Raw genomic sequence first — 13,060 nt, forward strand, 5'->3', positions numbered from 1 at the left:
ACATCGAACAAATCACTGAGAACAACGGCTTTAATCCTATTGCTTGAAACACCAAAATTTTATCTAGCGCGTATTTACATTAACAAGTTGGACATTAGAAATTTACAGCAGTATTCGAAAGCTGAAACACACTGATGTGGCATAGCGGACACTATTCAGTTGAATATGCATCATTCGGTGTCGCCAAACATGTCGCATCATATCATGGTTGAGAAACAGGCTCGCGCTTTTCGTCACCAAGGCGCGGCCGCGGCATCTAGCATTGTCAACGTCTTGCTCGACTAGACAGGACCTACGATGGCGAGGCAAAGCCCGTCAAGTCTCTAGACGCCTTCAGCGACGCGCGACCGCGTGAACGTGACAGGGCATGATTGAAGAGAGCACGTCAGGCGCGCAGCATGACGCCTCGCGGAAGGAGATGACCCCCGCGGGCTCCCGAATCTGCGACGCCTCACCTGTGTGCGTGCGTCAGTGCGGGGAGGGAGCCCAGAGATCCCGGCGTGTAGCGAAAGGGAAGCCCCCGTGATGGATACCGCACTTCGGGCCGGGCGCGCCGATTTGTCAGCCGTCATTAAACGCGCTCGCGTACAAACCCATCGACAACGCCGCGCGAGGAGCGCGCGCACGTCGCCAAACGGCCAGCAGCGCGTCGGCAAACGCACGCAAACACGCGCGCGCGCGCGCGCGCACACCCGTGCAGCCAGACGGCAGGCGCGCGCGCCCGGTGGGCGGGGCCGAGGCGCGGAAGGCGGGGCGCCATTGGTCGCCTGCCCCCCACGTGATGCAACCGGCGCGGAGGGGGGAACCGCGTTCCGTTATCAATCGCGCGAAATGCGTGCTCGGCGTGGCCTCGGGAAACGCGCGCAGGGCGTCGTCGATGGGAGCAGCAGCGCGGCGCTGCCGGCAGTCGTCGCCGCCGTCGTCGTGGAGTGAGAGCAGTCGTAGTAGAAGCGGAGCGGGCAGCGCGGGCTTTTGGAGCGGCGACATGCCGTGAGCTGGGACCGCCGCGAGTTGTTTCTTTTTGTTTTTTGCCATCGACTCTTCGGAGCGCTGCGGCTTCCGCCATGGAAGAGGAGACGGGCTTCATCAACAGCCAGCCGTCCATGGCGGAGTTCATGACAGCGCTGCCGCACGTCAACGAGAGCTTCCACAACGGAGGCGGGCCGGGCGGTGTGCCGCCGCCTGCCATGTGCCAGAGCCCGCTGGGCGGCTCGCCCGGCGGCGCCAAGATGCCGCTCGGCGTCCCGGAGTACCCCTGGATGAAGGAGAAGAAGACCACGCGCAAACAGCACCAAGGTGAGCACTGCGACCGGACCACGTGCGCCGCGTAAACAAAAGCTCCCGCCGCCATCCATCAGGCCCCTCGCGGCGCCATCAATCATCGAGCCGCGATCGGCGCCCGGAGCGCGCCGTGGCCGCTCATCGCCCACCCGGGGCCCTGATTCCCCGTTCTCGTAGCGCACAGTGGCTGCGGTAGTGGCACGGTGTGCGTCGTTACGATGATGGTGGCAGCTTAGGCCGCTCCCCGCTGATGGAGAACAACCGTGATCGCTGTCGCTCGAAAGGTAAATGCTGGCGTTAATGGGTTCAGCTTGGCCACTACTTGTTGGGCTTCTTGCATCCGCGTTTCCTTGTACACGTGGTCGGTAAGCGCATAAGGTTAGATGGTCGTTGTGTGTGGAGTGGAAGTGAACAGCCGCAGTCGTTCTAGCGCATGCGGTGCACTTATCTGCCCTGTACCATACGTACAATGACGGCAAAACCCACCCTGACTTAAAAATCCTAGAAAGTACCTCACAGTCGTTCGATTTGTCTCCGCTTAGTCGACGATGGACGTACTGCTCGCTTTCCTGTGTACGTTCATGTAATTAGCGTCCCGGTTTCGCAAACGAAAGTGAAGATACGCATTCTCGGGGCAGTGTGTCCTCTGTCGCGCATCTTAAACCGGATGCTCATCAAATCACACCATAGTCGTGATAAGAAAACATACAATCTCAAAATTCTCACGGAAGTTTCAATGACGTTATCAAAACGGACATGTAGTGTTGTTATTATCTAACAAGCGTTAATATGCAATTCTGGTGCGCGCGAACTATGTAGTGATTGATGTGGCATGCATGCACCATAATATCAAATCCAACACAATCTCTTCACGCCTCTGCAGTCACTGCCATTGAATCTACATAGGCCTATGCTTTTCTACGAAGATCTTAACAGAGCGGTACCGCTTTAGTCGACTGGAGATTCTATGGTCGCTATTGAGACATCATGGGAATGTTGGTTATAGTGCGTGAACTTGTCAATACTTCGTACTTCTGCCTTCCAACGGGTTTGTCGCTTCGCCAAACTGACCATTCTGAACAATTGACAGTTTTACAAATGCAATCATTCGCAATGTTTGTGGATGTGTGCATGAACTTCTTGCCTGCATGCGCATACAATAAACAAAAAAAGAAAGACTTTGCCAAAAGCACGTAAAGTTAAATCATTTAACAAATAACGCTGCAGGAGCCTATAAAACCTCAAAGCACGAGGAAAACAAATCAAAACGCTTCCTATAATTTCACGCATGACAGTAAATTTCCCGCTTGTAACTTTTGTACACAGCACCGTAAGGATTATTGTAAATCCTTCTCGATTTTTCTTCCTCAGTGGACGACAAATCAGTTCGTATTGCTGGTCATTTCCCGTTAACATTACGTTTTCGGTTCTGCCAAGCTATTCATCGACATTTGAAGACCGTGGTGTGGATAATCATATCTGCCTCTGCGTACAGCTTGCGACGTTATACCCCACTGGTATATATTCAAAGTCAGCGTATATAGCTGCATGCCTGCTCGATCGGACGCGACTTCGCCTGGAAGTAAAACGCTTTGAATGCAGAGTTTCACGCTACTGCAGCCCGCGCTAACGCTGTTGTGCCTACAGCCTTGACCCCATTATGGTATGGGATGTTACTTCGACGCTAACTTATTACTCTTTTGCTTTTCTTTACGTTCGTTACTTCGTAATTAATCAAATACGAAAGCAAAGCCTACTTACACTAACCCTTTAATCACACCGCGTAAATTTCAACGCACCAAATGAACGCCTCGTACTGCTGTTGATATAAATCACAGTTTCACCCTGATACCGATCCCTAATCGTCTTCTTCAATAAAGTTCCTCGCTCGCTTGGAAGAGCTGCGACCTTATTAAGCCGTTTCTCGCTGGAACTGCGTTGTCAATATCATTGTCAAAAAGTGCGAAGTACGCCAGACAACGAGCTTTAATTTATTTCTTTGCGAGCAACCTTGTGCTGTGTTGTCGGCTCGTGTTTTGTACAACGGTAACCATTTTATGTCATGGAGGTAGCTTCAACAAGTCCATGCCAATTCTGTATAATAGACATGCTGCACATGGAATATACTCGACCGTATTTCGTCGGATGATGCATATCCAGGAGCTAGTGAGTGAAGTACTATTTTGGCGCCGGCACAATCTTCACACTTACGACAAAATTTGTTAAAGATGCGCTGGTAAATGCATTAAATCAGAGTTTTCAAACGATAAAAATAATCAGAACCTGAGTGTGCTAATGAGGTAGGAAAAGGGGACGAACTACTTAGAAGAAGATATAAATGATCTGAAACACGCAACGGAAATTAGTTGCTCGTGATTCGCCACAGCTGCGACAGCTTATGTAGTGAATTGTTTCCTTCTACAAATGCTTCAGTCGTCGGCCCGTCGCAACACAAATAACCACATCGTGTGTTATATAGTACTCATATCGTTTTCACGGTGGCCGCAGTAAGACGAAAATGCACCCCCGACAGGGCCACCAACAAAGCATGCACCCGTGTGATTGCTATATTCACCTATTCACGCAGCATGAGTTTTCTACGACATAAGCGTGTGAAGTCAAAGCTGTAGCGTTGTCCAATATTTGCACGCCATTATCGACTCGAAGTTTTTTATCATATATCACATCCTCACTTCATGCTTTATCCTACCTTGCTCTTGACCTTGCTCAGTAATTACTCATCATAGCTATGATGTCATGATCCTTAGGCGAAATCTCGCCCTGATTCGCATATGCTGAAGTCACGTGTTACCCCATATGATGTCTATAGTTTAGAATCCTTAATCTATAGTAAATCAAAACTGAATTATATTAATTATTGAAGTTTTTTTTTATATGACAAAACTATGATGACTACGAGGCCCATCTTAGTAGATGATTCATGTTTAACTTCGGCCACCTGAGGTTCTATAACGTGCAGTTAAATCCGAGCACACGGGTGTCGTTGCATTTCGCCCCCATTGAAACCGGGCCGCTATGGCCGGGAATCAAACCCGCGCCCTCGATTTTAGCAGCGCGACATATATTCATACTGAAAGCACAGTCCATGTTCGCGCGTTGTGAATTCACCTCATCACTATTCGCCATGTGCATTGAAAAGCGGATGCATTCGTACATGAATGAATGAATACAGCTGTAGTTTTCGTCCTAAGCTTTATTATGGCAGACGACATATTTGGTTGCTACGATAACATCTGATCTATTCATCGAAGATTCGAGCTTATTATTCGAGAACTTCGCTTTGGTGACGTCATGATACCGCACGCCTCACGCTGCATGTGCACGAGCAGTGATCACAGTCTCATTACACGCGCTCTTGGTTGGCCACCTGTTAGGATATATTTCGAGGATAACTTGACTCAGCATTTTCGGTTTAAGCACTTCCAAGACACCCGCTGCATCTCGAATGCTGCCGAAAACATATTGCAGCGTCACAGAGAACCGCCTCGGCCTATATATATATATGGGATCATTAGAGCCATCGAAAATTCTTACACGCGCTCCTGCTTTCGCATGTTCGACATTTCTGGTCAAATGTTCAATGATGAACAAGAATGATCGTGCTTCAGTGTTTAATGGGGCAAAATCACAATTAATTACTATTGTTCCATCATGCTACATATTCATCAACGTTATTAATTTGACCGTCCGAATATCTTCTTTTAGAATTGTAATTGTTTCTGTCAGAGTGTTCTAAAACTGTTTCAGTCATTTGATAAGATGAAAATGCTGCACATTTTGTTTTTGTTAAATAAAAGATTGGTATATATAGTGCACAAGACAACAAAGCAATATACCGCGTTTTCTATAAAATCTTAGCTTTTTGAACAATGATCACATTTCAGTCCGTAATAAATATGCGGAAAGACGACATGATGTTACAGGCGCATTCATTCGCCAAAATGTTTATATATATTTTCACTGTAAATCTAATGGAAGTGTAGTGACGCCAACGCTATCTTTATAAAACGAAGCTTTCGTAGCAAAAAAAAAAAATAAAAACGCATGTAATAGCACCGACATTGCGTGATGCGCCGCTAAAGTGATCCGATCACGCGCTCATATAGCGTGCTGGCAATTTTCGCGGTTTAAACACCTGCCCGGTTTGTGTTCTATACGGACTCATTCTGCCATATCAAACGAACCATACGCCCAATATATCGCCTTGTATTATACGCATAAACATGAAGATGAATATTAGGGTTCTGGTAAATGATTGCGATCCTGGTCGACGTGCAACAGCCTTCGCAATCGTAAAATGAGCCATACAAGTTCGTTAGAAAAATACGAAGACGTACAGTTTAGCTTCATTGTTGGGAGTGCATGCGTACTGCTCACCGTATATCCCAGGCTACACTCTAATTCAGGTCCCACTTAAAGTGCTATAGATATAGCCAGGAAAACGGACATTTTTCGTCTGGTTTCCTGGATATAGCCAGCATTTAACCGTGACCTGATCAAGAGTGTACTAAAGGATGGCACAGATCCCTGCAAAATATCGGCGATTTACTTTCGTTCAAAGAAATGATGCCAGGGAGACGAGATCGACAAAAGTGAAATACTTATAAGCAAAGACGATAGCGAGGTGGCCTGTAGTTGATTCTCGTTTGCTAGAGCTATTTCTATGATCCACTTTCTTGACTACCTACAAAATACAGTGTATACCCCGCCGCAGAACAGTACTTTCTAGTTACACAGGGAAAACCACCGTACACGCATGGTGCCTTTAGAGTTATGCCCTTCTCGCCGCAGCAGAGTGTGTTACAGGTTCTTGCAGTGCATGCCAATATATAGTTCCGAAGGCGTTAGTTGAGCTATACGATCACTTCAGAGGGCTCACATCAGGCGCGTAGCCATGGGGTGGGGAGGGGGGGGGGGGGGCTTCCCCCGAAAGTTTGATGACACACGGTGTTTTATCGAAAATAAATCATGAAAATAGGAGTTTTTCTCAAATAGTCAAGGCTTTCAGCAAGTGCCCCCCCCCCCCCCCCCCCGAAAAAAATTTCTCGTTACGGGCCTGGATCACATATATACAACTTTGCTTTTTGCGATGCTCAAGATAGCAAGGAGCACGATCACACTCAAAGTATGATGTCTGCTTTATGGTAGCAAAAGTTCTACACGTTCCCGAGCGCGCGACCTGATGTGAGAACCACTTTTACGCGCGAAGAACTTGCATGCTGCAGTGCCTTTTACTGTGCGCATATAGCATATATTTCCCGTTTGTCTGGGGCAACCCAGTGTGCCAGTTTTGAGTTAGCGCTGGTGGTGTCCTGTCCTCTCTTCTTAGTCTGCATTTTCTTACGCTAAGATTTTCTCAGTACCTTTATGCGCGTGGATAATTTGCTACCAATATCGCACGAGCTCCCGTGAACAAATCTACACACAGGCAACTCCGCAACATCACGAACCTCAAGTAAAACTGACGTATCCAGTATTACGTTGAAGCTGCCAACGTATGTTTCATGCTACATTCTTCAACCGGCTAGTACACAGAAATTACGTGTTTTTCTTGTGGATACCTCGACAGCCTTCGGAAATGTGCACCCACTTATCAAAGCCTCCAACGATAACGTCGTCTAAATTCAGGTTGTGTCATGTTTAGTTGAAGTTTCAAAGTTAGGCACATGCACACTACTGTAACACGGAGCACCCTTAATAAATGCCTCTTTCTTATCATCGTATGCTAGCATCACCCGTGACTATATCGCCTGGGTGTAGCGCTAGACCGCGGTATGCATCTCGTCGCTTTCGCCGACGTGTGCATAGCAGAACGTTTTAACATACGAACGGCCTTGGTTTCAATCGTTTTCCTCCTCTCTTAGTCTTCAGCGGGAGCGCGTGTCGGTTGCAACAGGTGCATCCTTGGACGGCGAATTTCTCGACGGGGCAAAAACAAGAAAACATGAAAGCGCTGTGGCAGAGCGGATATCCTTGTTGCTAGCAGCAATGCCAGACAACGAGAATGAAATTTTTTGTCAATGATGTATGACATACCGGATTTCCCCCGTTTGAGAAAGTTTAGAGTGACAGGTTCAACATGCGTTTGTTTGATCGTCACTCGCAGTTTTAGTCTCCAACCAAACAAGAAAGAGAGGGAGAAAGAAAGAAATTACATGTTTTTAAACTGCGTTCAAAAAACATGCAGGACGTCGTTTTAGCTTCGCATCCAAGAGTAGAATGCGATAGCGTGATCGGGCCCCGTTCGCATCGCCTTCTCAATTGCCAGCCTCGCTTCTCGTTGGACATCCCAACGTGCCGCAAAGAAAGGAACGTCTGGGCGCGTAGTATTTGCCGTTTCAAACAGTCCTAGAATGCCTACTGCAAGCATAATCGCAAAGCGCCCACTATGCCACAGTTCTTCATCTATGCAAATCGGCGAAGTACCCACTACGCGTCCTTAAAGCAACACACTGTGTTGATTCTGTTGCAGCTGATGATCGATGAATAATTATGCCTGATCGGTATATAAAGGATGGGCCTTTAGACCACCCACTAGTTGCGCAATCCACATGTTTTCACACCTGAGTAATTGCACACTTATGCCACGCAATATTACATGCGTTAAGGTGACTCCTTGCACTATATATGACATTCGCATAGTTTTTTTTTTCTTTATAACATAGTTTCAAGCAGTGGCGTGGCTCTGTGCTAGAACACATGCTTGCCAGGAAGGCCTGGGACCGATCCCTACCTTTATTACTTATTCATTTGAATCCATCTCGAACTTTGGCTCACGACAACGCCAATGTTTCGCTCACCACCGACGACGCCGACACCGACACCGGAATTTCTGCAGAACGAGCTCTTTAACGCTATCCCGTTAATAGTACACGGTGGTTCCTCTGTTACCATCGATGAGTACTTGAAGTAAATCAAAATTAATCTACAGGGTCTTGGTAACTTTTACTTCATCTACACCGTCGAATTAAATTTCTAGATGCGTAGCACCGTGCTTATTTTGGGGGATTCTTTCGCGCCCTAGAGTGCATTACGTGTCAACTTCGGTGTCGTTATGTGAATGTGCTTCATGCTTGTGATTTTTTATGCCTTGGATGACTAATACGAGATGACTTTGGGTGCGGTCACGTAATTTCTCCGTGTCTCTGGTCTTCACTAAGCTTTATTTTCTTTCAAAAGGAGTAGCCTTCGATGTGTAAAATCATCAACGTCTCCTAAACCACATTTGTAAAACAAGTACTCGCCAAAAACAAACGAAACAAAATGTTAATCTGTTTTCCCCACGTTTGCACATTGCAAAAGTAGCAGTGTGAACTACAGCTGTTTGCGTGTGCATTCGTTCCGAAACCCAATCAGCAGCTGTTTACATAATCACTAATGAAAATTCAGCTCCCAACCTCATACGAAGTATTAAAAAAAATGTCTAATGCCAACCAAGACGCATCACATATTGGAAAAAGCTCAACGTACGCACGACAATGTGTTACCAGAATTGTTACCAGATAGATTATCCGATCGAAAATATAACAAGAAACTCACGCAGAGGTTAAGACTGCTCAATATCAACGTTGTAAACATCGTATACCGTGCACATCCGCATAACTTTATAAATGGGAATATATGAAGAAGAGTTTTAAGCAAATGATCGCCTTAAACTTTTGCTCTAATTTCCGTCCAATTAACGCGCGCAAGGTCGTCAGTTGTTCGCGCAAGCTCTTGTAAAAGAAATGTCCTTGTGGCGTAGCTTGCCATAAAGGTCGTCATCGAGTCACACCCGCAACCTTCTTAAGATGTGCATGATCCTTCAAATCTTGGTAACTGATGTGCTGTGAGATCCTAACAACTATTTACGTTCAAATCCCTGACTGGACGTCTTGTCCGCAACAAGTCTCTGGACGAGCACCGCTGCGTGTTAGCCATGTACAAAGACATGCAGACATTTCAGATACTGCAGCCAACTGTGCACTTCATGACTCAACACATTCGTGTGACGTGTTATCAACTCTGTAAGCAATTAACGTTTACCGTTCTCACACTACCGCATTCTTAAAGAGTCACCGTTGCAACAGCCGCCAACATTTGCCATGGCGGGTATGGCTTTAGTTCATGGGTATCAATAACTACAGTGCTTTTCTGCTCAGCTCACTGCGCGATACACGTCGTTGCAAACACGAATATCTGAAATTAACGGCGCATATCTCTGCCAAGCGCAGAACCGTGACACGTGCAAACATAAGCCGACACTTAAAACCGTGGCCATCGCCATTGCACATGTAACGCGACACCCGAGTTATCGAGAGCCATGTTGAAACACTGCGGAAAAATGGGCAACATAAACAGCGGTATAGGCCAGTCAGAATCACTTAAAAGAAGAAACAACTTTTACTTTTTTTTTTTACGATGTAAGCACGAAGTTCTTGCCAAAGTAATCGACTTGCTCCAAGTGCACCTACCCTTTGAAATGAAACCATCGCCATAAGAAAGTACCGAGGACAGTCTGGCACGGAAATCTTGTTTAGAATTGCACATTTGACGGTTCATATAGCACGCAGCAGTCACACTTCAGAAGAACACGACGATGTGAAACGATTCTGAGAGCCAACACGCACACACGAAGTGAAATCAGACTGCAGCTTGTGCACCGTCGGCTGCTACCCGCGAAGTGTCGAATGGCATGAAGTGACGTTAGCATCTGACGTCACTTCTGGTTTGGCGTTGACCGGATCCACGTGCGCACGCTGCATGCCGGTACTTCGACATCGACTGCGATACTGGCGGCATGGTTTGGTGACGAGACAATTGCTATTCGCTGCACTTTTTTTAGTGCGCTATTTTATCTGCTACTCAGTGAACCATTTCTTTTGGTTGGTTTGTTGGGTGTAACGTCCCAAAGCGACCCATGGGCTATGAGAGACGCCGTAGTGGAGGAACCCCCTTGAATTCCGTCAACTCCTACAAATACCTCGGAGTTAATATCACTAACGACCTATCCTGGAATATGCACGTTGATTACGTAACCCGCAATGCTACGGTACTCTTGGCTACCTGCGCCGTAACTTTTCTAAAGCGCCCTCTTCTTTAAAATTAGTTCTATATACAACTTTAGTCCGTCCAAAACTAGAATATGCCTGCAGCATCTGGGATCCGAATCAATCCATACTAATCAACTCGCTCGAATCTGTTCAGAATCGCGCAGCCCGGTTTATTCTGTCCAATTACTCCCGCTACGCTTCTGTATCCACAATGAAGAAGACATTACAACTACCTGACCTGTCCTTAAGTCGTAAATGTCTTCGTCTTTGCCTCTTTTACAAAATTTATCATCAAAATGAAGAGTTAAAAAGCCATCTTTTTCTTCAGCCTGACTACATTTCATCACGCGTGAACCACAACTTTAAAGTTGGTGTCCCGCTTTGCCGAGCTCACCTATACAACGACTCTTTTATCCCCCAAACCAGCAGGGAATGGAACCCCCTTCCCGCCTCCATTGCTGCAATTGCTGATACCAACTTTAAAATTGCCATTCAAGATACGTTATTTTGTTAACTTGTATGTTCAGAAAATGTATTATTGCACACTTGTATGTATTACTGCACACTTGTATATGTATTATGTAATATTATGTATGTATGCACACTTGAACATGTATTAACCACTCCTTTCTGTAATGCCCTCGTGCTCTGAAAGTATTTGAAATAAATAAATAAATAATTTCGACCGCCTGGGGATCCTTAACGTGTACTGTAATCGCACCGTACACGTGCTCCTAGCATTTCGCCTCCATCGAAAAGCGATCGCCGCGGCCGGGGTCGAACCCATGGCCTTCCCAATGCACGTGAGCGGCCGAGCACCGTATAACCACTGGGCCAGCGCGGTGGCAGCCATTCCATGTAACGGCGAAGCTGCTTAAACTAGCCGTAATTTCTGCGGCCCATCAGAAAGCTATCATGAACGGGTATGTGCCACAGAAATTTGGCAAATCGCAATACTCAGAATAACAGAGAGCTGAGCTAGTTGGTAAGTATTCATTCTAAAAATACAGGGCGTGCAAACACGGACAAAAGAAAGAAGTCAGGACACCACAAACGCCGACTAACAACTGAAGAGACGCACAACGGCTGAAAACAAAGAAGGCACGAAAACTTATCTGCGCATGCCCATGCAACAGGCGAACCTATCAACGGTTCTAAAGTTGCTCAGGTTCTTAGTGATTTATACCTTAGTAAGATTGATAATCTTTTGGAAGGCGCCTTAGGTAATTCGGTTATTAAGGTTTTTCGTTATGCGGACGATTACTTGATTTTTTGTAGTGGTGAGGACTTTCAAAAGGTGGTAACTTCCGTGAGTGAAAAATTTGAATTAAATGGAGGAGGGCTGAGCTTTACTAAAGAGGTGCCTTCAGAATAATGGAATACAATTTCTAGACATTTCCTTAACGTTCCAGAAGAACCACGTGTGCTGGCAGTACTCTCCTAGATCGTCGAAACCGCTGTTAAATTTTTCGTCGAAGCACTCGAAGGTTGTAAAAAACGGCATCGCCGTGTCTTGCCTTAAGTCAGCCCTCACCAAGTCGTGTGAGCACAAAATGAGTGATAGCTTTAACGCACAGGCTACGCGTCTTTTAGATGTAGGGTATCCTCGTGATGCAGTGGCCACGGTCGCTGAACGTTTAAAGAAGTCTATTGTATTAAGTCCTAGCATGGTTGCAGAAAGCGATAGGGAGAAACGTGTCGTAGGTATACCGTACATTCATCGCGTATCTCACAGGCTAAAGAAAGGAAGTAGATACGGCGTTAATGTTGTTTTCACGGCTGCCAATAAGCTAGGTAAGATTTGTGCCGCTGTGCAGAGGAAGAATGAGGGAGTAAAAGACAAGAAGCGGACCGATATTTGTTTCGTAAAACACACCAACAAATTCACTGATTGCCGTACGAGTGTGGTGTATAAGATCCCTTTCAGCTGCGGCCGCTTCTACGGACAGACGGGCCGATGCGTCAACCAGAGATTGTTGGAACATAAGAGATCGCTAACAGGAGGCTCACCTTCTAATCTATCTTTACATTGTCGAGATTGTAAGTGCACGCCAAAATTTTATGAATGCGTAGTGTTGTACCGGCATAGAAATGAAGAAACGCGCCTGATGATTGAAGCATGGCATATCGAGAATAGTGGTAGCGCATGCGTGAGCCAACCGTCGATTGCCTTGCATAAAGATGAAATCAAATGCCTTAACAGTCATCTTCCACGTAGACCGCCACGCGTGCCGGATTGATAGGTTCGCCTGTTGCATGGGCATGCGCAGATAAGTTTTCGTGCGTTCTTTCTTTTCAGCCGTTGTGCGTCTCTTCAGTTGTTAGTCGGCGTTTGTGGTGTCCTGACTTCTTTCTTGTGTCCGTGTTTGCACGCCCTGTCTTTTTAGGACGCAATACTCACCACTGGTTCACTAAAAATGAAGAAGGCAACAGTTAGCCCAAGAAATGGCTATCATCCCGCGTGCCACAGAAATGGGGCAAATCCCACTACTACCCACTGGTTCACTAAGAGAGAGAGATAGAAAAATCTATAAAAAGAAAGAGAGAGAGAGAAAAATTTTGAGAGAAATAATGGGAACATAGACATAAAAAGATAGAAAGACAGAGAAAGATATAGAAATAGAAAGGAAAAATAGAATGAAACAGATAAAAATAGAGATACAAGAAACAAAAAGAAACGGAAAGAAAGAAAAATAATGAGAAACAAAGGAGGCCACCCAGCTGCG

At 46.1% G+C, this 13,060-nt stretch overlaps 1 protein-coding gene across 2 annotated transcripts in view; it reads left to right on the forward strand.

Annotated features, from left to right (window-relative positions):
* The first annotated feature begins 831 nt into the window (after positions 1 to 831).
* Positions 832 to 13,060, forward strand: part of LOC119394291 (homeotic protein proboscipedia) — a 116,335-nt gene continuing 104,106 nt past the window's right edge. Inside the window, exon 1 of one of the 2 annotated variants that reach the window (XM_049415735.1) lies at positions 832 to 1,296. In XM_049415735.1, the coding sequence (XP_049271692.1) occupies positions 1,065 to 1,296 (232 nt within the window). In that variant the 5' untranslated portion in view covers positions 832 to 1,064. The remainder of the gene's footprint in view (positions 1,297 to 13,060) is intronic. The other variant, XM_037661572.2, reaches the window with a different exon arrangement.

Source organism: Rhipicephalus sanguineus, chromosome 5 (genome assembly GCF_013339695.2).
Source record: "Rhipicephalus sanguineus isolate Rsan-2018 chromosome 5, BIME_Rsan_1.4, whole genome shotgun sequence".
Taxonomy (NCBI): domain Eukaryota; kingdom Metazoa; phylum Arthropoda; class Arachnida; order Ixodida; family Ixodidae; genus Rhipicephalus; species Rhipicephalus sanguineus.